At 39.6% G+C, this 16022-nt stretch overlaps 1 protein-coding gene across 5 annotated transcripts in view; it reads left to right on the forward strand.

The window, feature by feature from the left end:
* GNPAT (glyceronephosphate O-acyltransferase) overlaps positions 1 to 16022 on the forward strand; it is a 52069-nt gene that overhangs the window by 7135 nt on the left and 28912 nt on the right. For 4 of the 5 annotated variants that reach the window (XM_036909418.2, XM_036909419.2, XM_036909420.2 and 1 more), the window contains 2 exons: positions 698 to 880; positions 14842 to 15018. In XM_036909418.2, coding sequence (XP_036765313.2) covers positions 698 to 880; positions 14842 to 15018 — 360 coding nt within the window. The remainder of the gene's footprint in view (positions 1 to 697; positions 881 to 14841; positions 15019 to 16022) is intronic. The other variant, XM_036909422.2, reaches the window with a different exon arrangement.

Genomic DNA, 16022 nt, shown 5'->3' on the forward strand with positions numbered 1-16022 from the left:
CTTTAATAGGTAAATGTCTTAGACTAGTGCCTGACGCTCAGTAAGCAACTACATGTTAGCTCTAATTATTATTACTACTACTATTTTATAATCAGAAAAACAAACTTTTTAAGAATAACTCATTGGAGTCATTGGTAGTCTGATAAATGGTTTCAGGGGCTGGCTGGATAGAAGTTAAACTGCAGTGGGTTCAAAGGAGGTAAGCAAGCAGTCAAAGCAAATACAGACTTTTCATTAGTAATGTATTGGACACTCGAGTGAATTTTCCTTTTGTTTGCTTCCAGGTGGTTTGATTTGACATAATTTTGAGTTTCTAATTTATGCTTTAATTTTTAAAGCTAAGTAGAAGAGACAGACAAAATAAATTTATCAGTGTAATTGATGAAACCTTGTAAAATTGATCAGATTACTTTAGATCTTTATTATCTTTGTTAACCTTCCCAAAAGGGTACTGGCTTTCCACAGATAAAAGTAAAAGCATAATAATAAAATACTATGATAATTCAATATCAGTTTATTGATGTTAATTTTCATTACTTTTTTTTCTTGGATGAAAATCTAACATCAGAATACTGTCTTGTTCATATGTCAGAATAAAAATTGTAGCAAAGTTGAAACCTCACCAATGTAGTCCTTAATCTGTCCTGATTTATTTTACAGTATGTGCATTACTTTTTTTCATTTGCCTTATCCACAGAAGGAGCAGAAAAAGTGGGATGAGTTTGAAGATATTTTAGAGGAGAGGAGGCATGTCAGTGACTTGAAATTTGCAATGAAATGTTACACACCTCTTGTCTATAAGGGAATTACTCCTTGTAAGCCAAGTGATATTAAATGTAGTGTTCTCAATTCTGAAGAGGTTCACTATGTCATTAAACAGGTAAGTGAGTCCTTCTTCAGCCATAGCCAGATTTGTTCACTGTCAACAAGTTCTTTATCTTCCTGACTGTGAATTTATTTTGCTATTTTTAATGTGTCTTTTGAGATTTCACTGTATTCAGCACATCATCAAGTATTTATCATACCCATAATGTGTATTAGCCTCTTGCCTAGACATTGGGGGTCTAACAGTAACAAAGTTGAACAGAGTTCTTGACCTCTTAAGTCTGATAGGGAATGATGACAGTTATAAAATCATTTACAATGAAATATGATACAAGACAGGCTAGTGGGAGTCCAATATACAGGGGCACTAATTATAGGGGCAGCTCATTTTGTGTCAGGAGTTAGAGGATTGTTTTTTTAAATTGGGCCTGAAAGATAATTAAATGTTTTCCAGGTGAAGTGGGTAAAGAAGAATATTCCTAGCAGAGCAGGTAGCTCTTTCCCTATGGTTTTCAAACATCACTGCACATTAAAATTACTCCATGAGTAATTTTTAAAAATCCCTGTGTGTGGATCTCAACCCTGTACCAATTAAAACAGAATCTTGGGAGGAGGGAGCCAGACATCAGCAGTTTTTAAAGAAACCCAATTGATTCTAAACTGTAGCAATGTCTGGGAACAATCAGTTTATTTTAAGGACTAGAAAACATGCATATTCACAGAACTGAAAATAGGTCAGTATGAAAGCAAAGAAGGGGTAATGGTAAAAATTAAGACTGCAGAGGCAGGCAGGGGCCACATTATGAAGGACTTTGTAAACCACATAGAGGAATTAGGTTTTTTCTACATACACTGCAAAACCATTGAAAGGTTTCAAGTTGGAATGTGGTATGCTCAATTTAAGACCACCATTCTGCCAAAAATGGAAACAAAGTCTGTTTATGATGCTCTTGCAATAATCCCTTTGTGGGAATCATAGTTGCTGGACTGGTAAGTGGTTGTAGAAACAAAGAGATGGACAGATGTAAGTAATTTGAGAGAGGTAGAGTAGACCTTATTTAATGACTAGTTAGGTAAATGAAGTGAAGAAAAGGAAGAATCAAGAATGCTAGAGCCCTTCTCTGGGAAAGGGCACTTGGAAGAGGGAAGATGTCAAGATAGAGGTACTCAGTAGGCACAATTAGAGTATCCTCCGTGTCATGTTGTCCAAGTGCTGCCATGTCTTTGAGATTTACTTGTGGCAATCTTGCTTCTTTGACTTTTTTTTTTTTTTTTTTGAGAGGGCATCTCTCATATTTATTGATCAAATGGTTGTTAACAACAATAGAATTCTATATAGGGGAGTCAATGCTCAATGCACAATCATTAATCCACCCCCAGCCTAAATCTTGTCAGTCTCCAATCTTCTGAAGCATAACAAACAAGTTCTTACATGGTGAACAAATTCTTACATAGTGAATAAGTTCTTACATGGTGAACAGTACAAGGGCAGTCATCACAGAAACTTTCAGTTTTGATCATACATTATGAACTACAGACAACCAGGTCAAATATGAATATTCGTTTGATTTTTATACTTGATTTATATGTGGATCCCACATTTCTCCCTTTATTATTATTATTATTATTATTTTTAATAAAATGCTGAAGTGGTAGGTAGATGTAAGATAAAGGTAGAAAACTTAGTTTAGTGTTGTAAGAGAGCAAATATAGATGATCAGGTGTGTGCCTGTAGACTAAGTGTTATTCCAAGCTAGACAAGGGCAATAAAACATCCACGGATGCAGAAGATTTCTCTCAAAACAGGGGGGATGAATTTCTAAGCCTTACCTCTGTTGATCCCCTATTTCTCACCTGATGGCCCCCCCTGCGACTGTGCCTGTCTTAGGTTGTTCCTCCCTTGAGGAATCTTACCCATCTCTGGCTAACCAGTCATCTTCCGGGGCCATACAGAGAAATGTAAAGTTGGTAAGTGAGAGAGAAGCAATATTGTTTGAAAAGGTTAGCTTTTTACTTCTTTGTAGATTTATGCCCTGTGGCTTCTATGCCCAGCATTTGTCTTGAGGTATCTTTACCGCTTGGAGGAATTATGATACTCGGTAAATTCGATATGAGGCACGAATTCTATTTAAGGGTTGTAATTAGGAAGGAAGAAGAAAAGCTATAGAGGTAGCAGACGGAAGAAAACATGGGAAGATTTATTATTTCTTTGACATATCTTCTTGTAGAGTAACTTCAGCATGTATAGGTTTTAAACTACTAATTAAATTGCGCACACACATTAACATAATAGGAATACAGTTACATAACCAAAGCAGATCTATAATTACCAGCCATCTCCAGTGAAGCCAAGAAAACCAGTTAGGCACCCTAGGCATTTGTGAAAATTTGTCTATGATATGATGGATATTGTCCAACTGTACCTGAACAGTCTGAGAGAAATCAGACAAATAAAACAGCCCATTCCTGGAAACTGTTCACATCCCATATGTTCTTTTAACAGTAGATAGTCTGTAGTTGTAAGATTTTGGAGCGCTACAACTTGCACTTCTCCTAATTCTTGGTTGGGTTCCAACAGTGTAGATCCAGTCAAATTTGTTGTTTTACTGTATGCACAGGCAAGCTTAGATATCTCCTTCTTCATTCCAATGGCAAGTCCAGGAACCGGTGGGATGACTGCAGCTACAACTGCAGCATCGCCTGGATCTTTGTTGAGGTTTTTTGATGATCATCTTCTGGTATGACTCTTCCAGACAGTGCTGATGTTGGAAGTTCTTCATACCGTATCTTAGTTCATTTTCTGGGTAGCCAAATTAGGCTTTGATCCTCTGTATAAACACAAACAGACCCTTTGCCCACACTTTGATCTGCCCTTTATACCATTGTTTAGAACTCATTGGAGGTCAGCATGCATTAATCGTTGATTTACAGTTAGTTTTATCCTATCATGGAGTAATCCCCCTTTTCTTTCTTTCTTTCTTTTTTTTTTTTGTGTTATCTTTAATCTACACTTACATGAAGAATATTATGTTTACTAGGCTCTCCCCTATACCAGGTCCCCGCTATAAACCCCCTTACAGTCACTGTCCATCAGCATAGCTAAATGTTGTAGAGTCACTACTTGTCTTCTCTGTGTTGTACAGCCCTCCCCTTTCTCACACCCCCCCATGCATGCTGATCTTAATACCCCCCTTCTTCCTCCCCCCACCTTATCCCTCTCTACCCACCCATCCTCCCCAGTCCCTTTCCCTTTGGTACCTGTTAGTCCATTCTTGGGTTCTGTGATTCCACTGCTGTTTTGTTCCTTCAGTTTTTCCTTTGTTCTTATACTCCACAGATGAGTGAAATCATTTGGTATTTCTCTTTCTCCGCTTGGCTTATTTCACTGAGCATAATACCCTCCAGCTCCATCCATGTTGCTGCAAATGGTAGGATTTACCCTCTTCTTATGGCTGAGTAGTATTCCATTGTGTATATGTACCACATCTTCTTTATCCATTCATCTACCGATGGACATTTAGGTTGTTTGCAATTCTTGGCTATTGTAAATAGTGCTGCGATAAACATAGGGGTGCATCTGTCTTTCTCAAACTTGATTGCTGCATTCTTAGGGTAAATTCCTAGGAGTGGAATTCCTGGGTCAAATGGTAAGTCTGTTTTGAGTATTTTGATGAACCTCCATACTGCTTTCCACAATGGTTGAACTAGTTTACATTCCCACCAGCAGTGTAGGAGGGTTCCCCTTTCTCCACAGCCTCGCCAACATTTGTTGTTGTTTGTCTTTTGGATGGCAGCCATGCTTACTGGTGTGAGGTGATACATCATTGTAGTTTTAATTTGCATTTCTCTGATAATTAGTGATGTGGAGCATCTTTTCATGTGTCTGTTGGCCATCTGTATTTCTTTTTTGGAGAACTGTCTGTTCAGTTCCTCTGCCCATTTTTTAATTGGATTATTTGATTTTTGATTGTTGAGGCGTGTGAGCTCTTTATATATTTTAGATGTCAAGCCTTTATTGGATCTGTCATTTACAAATATATTCTCTCATACTGTAGGGTTCCTTTTTGTTCTATTGATAGTGTCTTTTGCTGTACAGAAGCTTTTCAGCTTAATATAGTCCCACTTGTTCATTTTTGCTCTTGTTTTCCTTGCCCGGGGAGATATGTTCAAGAAGAGGTCACTCATGTTTATGTCTAAGAGGTTTTTGCCTATGTTTTTTTCCACTAGTTTAATGGTTTCATGGCTTACATTCAGGTCTTTGATCCATTTTGAATTAATTTACTTTTGTATATGGGGTTAGACAATGGCCCAGTTTCATTCTCCTACACGTAGCTGTCCAGTTTTGCCAGCACCATCTATTGAAGAGACTGTCATTTTGCCATTGTATGTCCATGGCTCCTTTATCAAATATTAATTGACCATATATGTTTGGGTTAATGTCTGGAATCTCTAGTCTGTTCCACTGGTCTGTGGCTCTGTTCTTGTGCCAGTACCAAATTGTCTTGATTACTATGGCTTTATAGTAGAGCTTGAAATTGGGGAGTGAGATCCCCCACACACACTTTATTCTTCTTTCTCATGATTGCTTTGGCTATTCGGGGTCTTTGGTGTCTCCATATGAATTTTTGAATTATTTGTTCCAGTTCATTGAAGAATGTTGCTGGTAATTTGATAGGGATTGCATCAAATCTATATATTGCTTTGGGCAGGATGGCCATTTTGATGATATTAATTCTTCCTAGCCACAAACATGGGATGAGTTTCAATTTGTTAGTGTCCCCTTTAATTTCTCTTAAGAGTGACTTGTAGTTTTCAGAGTATAGGTCATTCACTTCTTTGGTTAGATTTATTCCTAGGTATCTTATTCTTTTTGATGCAATTGTGAATGGAATTATTTTCCTGATTTCTCTTTCTATTGGTTCATTTTTAGTGTATAGGAAAGCTACAGATTTCTGTGTGTTAATTTTGTATCCTGTAACTTTGCTGTATTCCGATATCAGTTCTAGTAGTTTTGGGGTGGAGTCTTTAGGGTTTTTTTATGTACAATATCATGTCATCTGCAAATAGTGACAGTTTAACTTCTTCTTTACCAATCTAGATTCCGTGTATTTCTTTGTTTTGTCTGATTGCCGTGGCTAGAACCTCCAGTACTATGTTAAATAGCAGTGCGTAGAGTGGGCATCCGTGTCTAGTTCCCGATCTCAGAGGAAAAGCTTTCAGCTTCTCGCTGTTCAGTATAATGTTGGCTGTGGGTTTATGATATATGGCCTTTATTATGTTGAGGTACTTGCCCTCTATTCCCATTTTGCTGAGAGTTTTTATCATGAATGGATGTTGAATTTTGTCAAATGCTTTTTCAGCATCTCTGGAGATGATCATGTGGTTTTTGTCTTTCTTTTTGTTGATGTGGTGGATGGTGTTGATGGATTTTCGAATGTTGTACCATCCTTGCATCCCTGGGATGAATCCCACTTGGTCATGGTGTATGATCCTTTTGATATACTTTTATATTCGGTTTGCTAATATTTTATTAAGTATTTTTGCATCTATGTTCATCAGGGATATTGGTCTGTAATTTTCTTTTTTGGTGGGGTCTTTTCGTGGTTTTGGTATTAGGGTGATGTTGGCTTCATAGAATGAATTTGGGAGTATTCCCTCCTCTTCTATTTTTTGGAAAACTTTAAGGAGAATGGGTGTTACGTCTTCTCTGTATGTCTGATAAAATTCCTTGGTAAATCCATCTGGCCCGGGGTTTTTGTTCTTGTGTAGGTTTTTTGATTACCGATTCAATTTCATTGCTGGTAATTGGTCTGTTTAGATTTTCTGTTTCTTTCTGGGTCAGTCTTGGAAAGTTGTATTTTTCTAGGAAGTTGTCCATTTGTCCTAGATTTTCCAGCTTGTTAGCATATAGGTTTTCATAGTATTATCTAATAATTCTTTGTATTTCTGTGGGGTCCATCGTGATTTTTCCTTTCTCATTTCTGATTCTGTTCATGTGTGTTGACTCTCTTTTTCTCTTAATAAGTCTGGCTAGAGGCTTATCTATTTTGTTTATATTTTCTCGAAGAACCAGCTCTTGGTTTCATTGATATTTTTTCTATTTGTTTTATTCTCAATTTTATTTATTTCTTCTCTGATCTTTATTATGTCCCGCCATCTGCTGACCTTAGGCCTCCTTTGTTCTTCTTTTTCCAATTTCGATAATTGTGACATTATACTATTCATTTGGGATTGTTCTTCCTTCTTTAAATATGCCTGGATTGCTATATACTTTACTCTTAAGACTGCTTTTGCTGCGTCCCACTGAAGTTGGGGCTTTGTGTTGTTGTTGTGATTTGTTTCCATATATTGCTGGATCTCCATTTTAATTTGGTCATTGATCCATTAATTATTTAGGAGCATTTTGTTAAGCCTCCATGTGTTTGTGATCCATTTTGCTTTCCTTGTACAATTTATTTCTAGTTTTATACCTTTGTGGTCTGAGAAGTTGGTTGGTAGGATTTCAGTCTTTTTGAATTTACTGAGGTTCTTTTTGTGGCCTAGTATGTGGTCTAATCTGGAGAGTGTTCCATGTGCACTTGAGAAGATTGTGTATCCTGTTGCTTTTGGATGTAGAGTTCTATAGATGTCTATTAGGTGCATCTGCTCTACTGTGTTGTTCAGTGCTTCCATGTCCTTACTTATTTTCTGCCCGGTGGATCTATCCTTTGGGGTGAGTGGTGTGTTGAAGTCTCCTGGAATGAATGCATTGCAGTCTATTTCCCGCTTTAGTTCTGTTAGTATTTGTTTCACATATGCTGGTGCTCCTGTGTTGGGTGCATATATAAAATGGTTATATCCTCTTGTTTGACTGAGCCCTTTATCATTATGTAGTGTCCTTCTTTATCTCTTGTTACTTTCTTTGTTTTGAAGTCTATTTTGTCTGATATTAGTACTGCAACCCCTCCTTTCTTCTCGCTGTTGTTTGCCTGAAATATGTTTCTCCATCTCTTGACTTTTAGTCTGTACATGTCTTTGGGTTTGAGGTGAGTTTCTTGTAAGCAGCATATAGATGGTCTTGCTTTTTTATCCATTCTATTACTCTGTGTCTTTTGATTGGTGCATTCAGTCCATTTACATTTAGGGTGACTATTGAGAGATATGTACTTATTGCCATTGCAGGTTTAAATTCATGGTTACCAAAGGTTCAAGGTTAGCCTCTGTAGTATCTTACTGCCTAACTTAGCTCGCTTATTGAGCTGTTATATACACTGTCTGGAGATTATTTTCTTCTCTCCCTTCTTATTCCTCCTCCTCCATTCTTCATATGTTGGGTGTTTTGTTCTGTGCTCTTTCTAGGAGTGCTCCCATCTAGAGCAGTCCCTGTAAGATGTCCTGTAGAGGTGGTTTGTGGGAAGCAAATTCCCTCAGCTTTTGCTTGGCTGGAAATTGTTTAATCCCGCCATCATATTTGAATGATAGTCGTGCTGGATACAGTATCCTTGGTTCAAGGCCCTTCTGTTTCATTGCATTAAATATATCATGCCTTTCTCTTCTGGCCTGTAGGGTTTCTGTCGAGAAGTCTGATGTTAGCCTGATGGGTATTCCTTTATAGATGACCTTTTTCTCTCTAGCTGCCTTTAAAACTCTTTCCTTGTCCTTGATCTTTGCCATTTTAATTATTATGTGTCTTGGTGTTGTCCTCCTTGGATCCTTTCTGTTGGGGGTTCTGTGTATTTTTGTGGTCTGTTTGATTATTTCCTTCCCCAGTTTGGGGAAGTTTTCAGCAATTATTTCTTCCAAGATACTTTCCATCTCTTTTCCTCTCTCTTCTTCTTCTGGTACCCCTATAATACAGATATTGTTCCTTTTGGATTGGTCACACAGTTCTCTTAACATTGTTTCATTCCTGGAGATCCTTTTATCTCTCTCTTTGTCAGCTTCTATGCGTTCCTGTTCTCTGGTTTCAATTCCATCAATGGCCTCTTGCATCTTATCCATTCTGCTTATAAATCCTTCCAGAGTTTGTTTCATTTCTGTAATCTCCTTTCTGGCATCTGTGATCTCCCTCTGGACTTCATCCCATTTCTCTTGCATATTTCTCTGCATCTCTGTCAGCATGTTTATGATTTTTATTTTGAATTCTTTGTCAGGAAGAGTGGTTAGGTCTGTCTCCTTCTCTGGAGTCTCTGTGAGCTTGGTTTGCCTGTAATGTTGTCTTTTCATGGTGATAGGAATAGTTTGCAGAGCTGGGACGAGTGACGGCTGGAAGAACTTCCCTTCTTGTTGGTTTGTGGCCCTCCTCTCCTGGGAGAACAGCAACCTCTAGTGGCTTGTGCTGGGTAGCTGTGCGCAGACAGGGCTTCTGCTTCCTGCCCGGCTGCTATGGAGTTTATCTCCGCTGTTGCTGTTGGGCGTGGCCTGGCTTGGGCTACTCCTCCAAAGTGGTGGAGTCGCGTTGGAGGGGTTGTGGCCAGGAGGCTATTTATCTCCATAAGGGGCCTCCCTGCTTCCTGCAGCCCAGGGGATTAGAGTGCCCAGAGATCCCCGGTTCCCTACCTCTGGATTAAGTGTCTCACCCTGCCCCTTTAAGACTTCCAAAAAGCACCCGCCAAAACAAAACAACGACCACAAAAAAAAAAAAAATTTAAAAAATTAAAAAATAAAAATAAATAAAAAATGGCCACTCGTTTTTCTTTATTCTCTGGCCCCAGCCTCAGGCACCTGCTCACCGGTCTTGCTGCCCTGTTTCCCTAGTATTGGGGTCCCTATCCCTTTAAGATTTCCAAAAAGCGCTCGCCAAAACAAAACAACAACAACAACAACAAGAAAAATGGCCACATGCTTTTCTTTTGTTCTCCGGTGCTGGCCTCCGATACCCGCTCGCCAGTCTTGCTACCCTGTTTCCCTAGTATTGGGGTCCCTGTCCCTTTAAGACTTCTAAAAAGCACTCACCTCAACAAACAACAACAACAACAACAACAACAAAAAAAAAGTGGCCACTCGCTTTTCTTTTGTTCTCCGGCGCCAGGCCTCCGGTACCTGCTCACCATTCTTGCTGCCCTGTTTCCCTAGTATCCAGGGCCACGCGCATGCACTGTGTCTGTGCTCTGGTCCAGATGGCTGGGGCTGGGTGTTCAGCAGTCCTGGGCCCCCTCCCCCTCCCGCTCTGCCTCCTCTTCTCCCTCCGGGAGCTGGGGGGAGGGACGCTCGGGTCCCGCTGGGCCGGAGCTTGTATCTTACCCCCTTCGCTAGGCGCTGGGTTCTCACCGGTATGGATGTGGTCTGGATGTTGTCCTGTGTCCTCAGGTCTTTATTCTAGGAAGAGTTGTCTTTGTTATATTTTCATAGATATATGTGGTTTTGGGAGGAGATTTCCGCTGCTCTACTCACGCTGCCATCTTGGTTCCGCCTTCTTTGACTTTTAATTAGAGTTTCATCGGCTTATAACCTCAGGAGATTTCTTTATCCCTGCTGTCTGAGTTCTTCTGATTTGGACATAAGACCTGTGCTCCTAATCCTTTGCTCTGCTCTGTCATGGAGAGCTATTAGTCTTCTCTGACTGGGCCTACTTCAAAAGTGAAGTCAACGTTCCTCATCAGTTAGAAGCTAAAGACACTGGTTCTCAATACTGGCCCTTTTTGTCAGAATCACTGGGAGAAGAACCTTTGCAAAAAGTTAACGATTATTATCTGTTAGTATATAAACTCCATGAAAGCAAGAAATTTTTATCTCTTTTACTCATTGCGGTATTCCCAGTACCTTGCACATAGTACACGTTTAATAAATGTTTCTTGAATTAATAAATGTAAAAAAATGCCTTGCCCCTGTCCACAGAGATTCTGATATAATTGGTTTGGAGTAGGATCCAGGCATTTCTCTTTTTTTTTCTTCTTTTTTAAGTTTCCCAAGTAATTCTAATGCACAGCCAGGTTAGGTGTGACTAACTTAAGGCAGTGTTTCTGAACTGCTGATGAAAAAAATCACATGATCTAGGTAGATTATAATTGTTATAAATTCATGATTAATACAGTTGGGCCATCTGTAACTATTTATTTACCCAGTAACTATTTCCCCAGTGAACTCTCTCCCTTTCTCCAGAATGGCAGTTTCAGTTGTCCCCTTCTCCTTGAACCTCCATCTTATCCTATTTCTCTTCCCAGCTGACATTTCTTCCTACTTCATGAAGAAAATGTAAACCATTATATGAAAAGTCTCTCAGCTTCCTGTGGTGAAGCCTCTAATACCCACCATTCTCTTCTTTCCTCCTATTAAACAAGGAAGAGGGATCCCCTTCTCCTGTTCAAATTTAAACCCAGCCCTACTCCTTTGCTCTGAATCTACTTCCCCCCTCCTTTTTAGGGACTTTGCTCTGTTATCTGTCCCCTCAAATGTCTTCAGCTTCTTCCTCTTGATTAGCTCTTTACCATCAGCATTTAACATGCTTCATTCTCTTCCAGCTCAAGTAGACACCCTTTGACCACATTCCTTCTGTACTTATTACCCCCTCCCTTCGTTTCCCACATCTTCTGACTTTGTTGAAGAAGTCAGCTGTGTTGTCCATTCTTGGTGCCCTACCTCCTCGGCCTCCACTTACTGCTCAGCTCACTGGGATCTGATCTCCAACCCACTGTAAGAGCACTCTGGGAGACTGTGAGTGACCCCTTTCCTTCTGGCTAAGATCAGCCTCATTCAAATTCTTGATAGCCTTCGGCACACACTCTCTCCTTTGTTTCCATGACACCACACTCTTCCCCCTTATTGACCCAAATCTTTCTGTTCCTTCCTCAGTTATCTTTGTGGGCTTCTTTTCCTTTGCCTGTCTCTGTCAATGCTGCTGTTCCTCAGGATTCTGTACCAGCCCCTTCTCATTCTGCCCACTCACTAGATAGTTTTATTTGTTGCCAGAATTTTAAGTACCTTCCTTATGCTGATTTCTATTATAATAATAATAACAATACATAATGTTACAAATAATAATAGGTAATAATATGCTAAATAGCATAGATAATACTAATCTGTTGCTTCAGCCCAGATCTCTTTTGTGTTTCATGAATACATTTTTCTATGTTTATTGGACTATCCACTGGGAAATTCCCAAAACACCTCAAATTCAAGATGTCTAAATCACTCTTGACCTTGTCACCCCAGGCCCTGTACATGTACATTCCCCTCCCCACCCAGTTTTTTCTGTGTCCAGGAATGGCCGCTCCCTGTGCTCAACCCAAAAGTCAGGATGCCACCTTCAACTTCTTGCTTTCCGTTCATGTGCTGTCAGTTGAGAGCTGCTAATTTGCTCTCCTAAATAGCTTTTCTTGGCCATTTTTTTCCATCTCTGCTGCCTCTGTCTCACTGAATGCAGTAGCCAGCATCAAAGGGATTTTAGCCAAGGAAGGATGTGATAACTTTGGCATTTAAGAGACTGCTCAGGTTTGTAATGTGGAGACTACACAGAAGAGTGACAAGACTGGGGACAAGGAGTTATAAGACTATTGCTTAACTTTAAGCCTTTTCTTAGGTTTTCAGGAAGAGGGATCTAGAGGGACAGATATACTATTGGGCAAATTAGAAGCCCACTTGCACAGAAGAGGTCAGGTCATCCTCTACCTCTCTGCTCCCCTGCAGTCTTGGGCAAGGCATTCCTTCTGAACAAACCAACCTGTTCATCTGTATTGTTCATTTGGCCAATTCCTTCAGATCCCCAGGGTCTTATGTTTCCTTCTCTTCAGCCTCTTCACTGGCTCAAGCCAGCATAAGCATTTTCCATCTGGAGGAAGGTCCTTTCTAGCTATGCATTCATTCTTTTTATTGCCCTGTTTCTCTTTCCCTTCTCATCCCAAGTCAATTAAAGTGCAGGCAGGCTGTCCTCCTCCCCATTCACATCGCAGTTTCAGCAGACGCTGAAAATCACCTAAGGAAGATTACTGTGTATCTCTGAGTGATGCAAGTCAGGGTACCCTGTTAGTCTTCAGTATATCTTTTTGCTGTGTCTGTTATTGTTGGCACTGACTATAAGGTTTGTTTGGACCTCTTCTCTCTCTGGCCTGAATTATTTTGATCATTTCCAAATATGCTCCTTTAGATTTATTCCCTGAAAACCATCCTTTTCTGAAGCCCTGACTCCTTTGTTTCCCCTTCATCCAGTTCTTCCCTTCTGCCCTTTCTTCCTGTCTGGCCTTTGTTAGGATTACCTGATTAGCTATTTCACCAACTTGCATAATTCTCTTGAGCTTCCAGCTTGTTCAGAATCTGTGCCAGCACGACTTCTCTGCTCATAACCAGGGACCTGGCTGTTCCTGGGAGGATGGGAGGATGGGCAGGGTTGTGCAGATCAGTTCTCAGCAAACTCAGTGCCTTTCCTAGTGCTGCTTCCCTTTCCCTTCCTTCGGGTCTGCCAAACCTTTGTGCTGCCCCAAGCTCTGAGGGGACCCTATCCCTCTTGCCACTAGCAAGCAATTATATAGTTTCCTTTGGGATTAGAAAAAATATTAAGAGTGATCTTCTTCAAATTCCAGGTTCTTATCTTCAAATATATCTATACTACACCCATTCCCTGTGTGCTTTTTAGTCTAGGCTCAGACACAAGGCCTCCGCTGACCACATGCTGGTGTCTTGATGCAAACCATCCCTTTGAGCCTCTTAAGACCTTCTGGTAGGCAGTCTCTCCCTTTTCTCTATTTTAGCCTTTCTTTCCCAGTTGACTTCTTCCCTTTAGTCTTTAAGCAAGTTCAAAGCCATTGAACTGTACACTAAAAATAATTAAAAGGGTAAATTTTATGTATATTTTATCAAATTTTAAAAATGAGATGATAGAGAAACAAAAAACAGGTCTTTTTGCTTTAACTGTTAACCTCCCTCTCCTCCTTCACACTTGTTAGTTGTTCATCTGATGGCCACTATCTTTGCTTCCTCACTTCCTGTTCCTTTAGTCTTCAGTCAATTTATGTTCAGTATGGGTCCTCTTCTGACCATGTTATAGAACCTTCCTTGCTGCATCACTGTTTCAGATAACTTCTGAGTAAAGTAAAGGAATACAGATTAAGAGGAACCGTTTATCCTAGTGCCACACTCTTGGCCTGTTGAAGTGAGCCCTCAAAAGGTAAGATAAGAAACTGGGTGGGGAGTGATTATAAAACATCTGTGAAGGTAGTAAATGCTACTGAATAGTTTACTTTAAAATGGCTAATATTATGTTAATTTCACCTCCATTTTTACAAAAAGAAGGTACCTCTTCACCGCATATAATTGGGGAAGTCCAGACTCCAACATCACCCTCTGATCTGTCCCTCAGCCTTTGGGAAGGATAAATACTATTTATCATACAGACTTCACTGTTTTTCAAAGTGCTTGTTTAAGAGAGAGTTAAAAGGATCAGATTAGGCTTCCTTGAGGAACAGAACTGTGACTTGTTCATCCCAAGCCCTCAGCAGTCCTAGCATACAGCCAACACTTTGTTCTCTTTACAAAAAAGATGTGGTGCACCATATGAATAGAGTTCCATTGTGAGATCACTGGTTTCACTAAAAGTATCCTTTGATACTTTGGAGATTTTTGTACCAATATCCTATATATATGATATAGTTTGAGTGGTTACATTAGTGTACTCTTGTATTTTCACCTTGTATATTACCTGGTAATAGCACTGAGCAAGTTTTTCCAACATTGCCACAGTTTACTGAAAGAAAACACTACATATTCTCGGACACTAGATCATAGGCAACAACTTAGTTTAGAGCATTTGAATGTAAGCTTATTAACAAAGCAAATGGAAAGGTGTGATGTTTTCTTTAGTTTAAAATGCTATCCTAGAAAGCCAATTCTCTTTGAATTTCTAGTCTTCAAATTTCCTAAATAGGATCATTTATCTACTTCTGTCGTGTTGGGAAATAAGTTATGTCAATTTAAATTAAGAAAACTTACAATTTTTGAATTATTTAATATTGGGCCATTTGGAACTAATCCTACTGGTTTGAGTAAAAAGCATTTGGCTTCTTTTTTTTTTCAGACATATATCCCCACTTTCCTCTTTTTTTTTAGCTTTCAAAGGAATCCTTTAAATCTGTTGATGTCCTCCGAGAGGAAGCTTGTGAGATTTTGGATGAAATGAGCCACAAACTGCGTCTGGGAGCCATCCGGTTTTTTGCCTTTGCCCTGAGCAAAATATTTAAACAAATTTTCTCAAAAGTGTGTGTAAATGAAGAAGGTATTCAGAAAGTGAGTACTGCTTGTTAAAAGGGTAAATTTTATGTATATTATCAAATACACTGCTCACAATTGAGCCGACTCAGAGACATCTCACTGCACAAAATAAGCAGGCCCCAGACATCAGGCATCCGGGCTGGGCAGAAGGTGCTCTGCCTCTCCAGCAGGTGGTGTTTTCCCTTTTCCCTTCAGACCTACAGACTTAGACTAACTTGCTTAGTCAGGGCAGACTTACAGACTAACGTAATGTCAAGCGCTCACAAAGTTACAGAAGTAATACAAGGAAGTTCCTTCTGTGCTTCATTCCAATCCCCCTATTGCATTTTCTTTATTCTTTCCTTGATCCTCTGGTGTGTTTTTCCTATAAACAAGGACATTTCTCTTATGCTGCAATTATCAAAATAAGCAAATTGACATTGATATAATAGTGATATAGACCTTTTTCGTTATTTCATCAGTTGTCCCAGTTATATCTCAGATGGCAAAAGAAAATCCCAATCATGTGTTACATTCAGCTTCCATATCTCTTTTAATCTAGTCTTAGTCTTTGTTTGTGTTACATGAAATCATTTTTGAAGAGAGCAGCCCAGTTATTTTATAGTGTCCCTTGATTTAGGTTGAGTAATATATTCTCAGTGTTAGAACTCAGGTCATGTACTTATGGCAGGAATACCACAGAAGCGACATTGTGTCCTCAGTACATCAGACCAGGAGTGTGCGGTCTGTCTGCCTCACTGTTGGTGATGTGCATATTCATCAGCTGGTTGCCATGGTGCCCACCAAGTTTTCTCCACTGTAAGATTACTATTTTTCCCTTTGTAATTGACACATACCTTCTGGAGATAGCCTGTCAGAATGGCTCAGTGTCCTATTTTTCACCAAACTTTCCTTCACAAGTTTTTACAACCACTGGGTGATTTTTGCCTGAATCGGTCATTACTCTGATGATTGCCAAATGGTGATTTTTTAGATTCCAACACTCCTATTATTTAAAAGTTTGCTTTTTTTCTGAAAGG

Source organism: Manis pentadactyla, chromosome 8 (genome assembly GCF_030020395.1).
Source record: "Manis pentadactyla isolate mManPen7 chromosome 8, mManPen7.hap1, whole genome shotgun sequence".
In the NCBI taxonomy this organism is placed as follows: Eukaryota; Metazoa; Chordata; class Mammalia; order Pholidota; family Manidae; genus Manis; species Manis pentadactyla.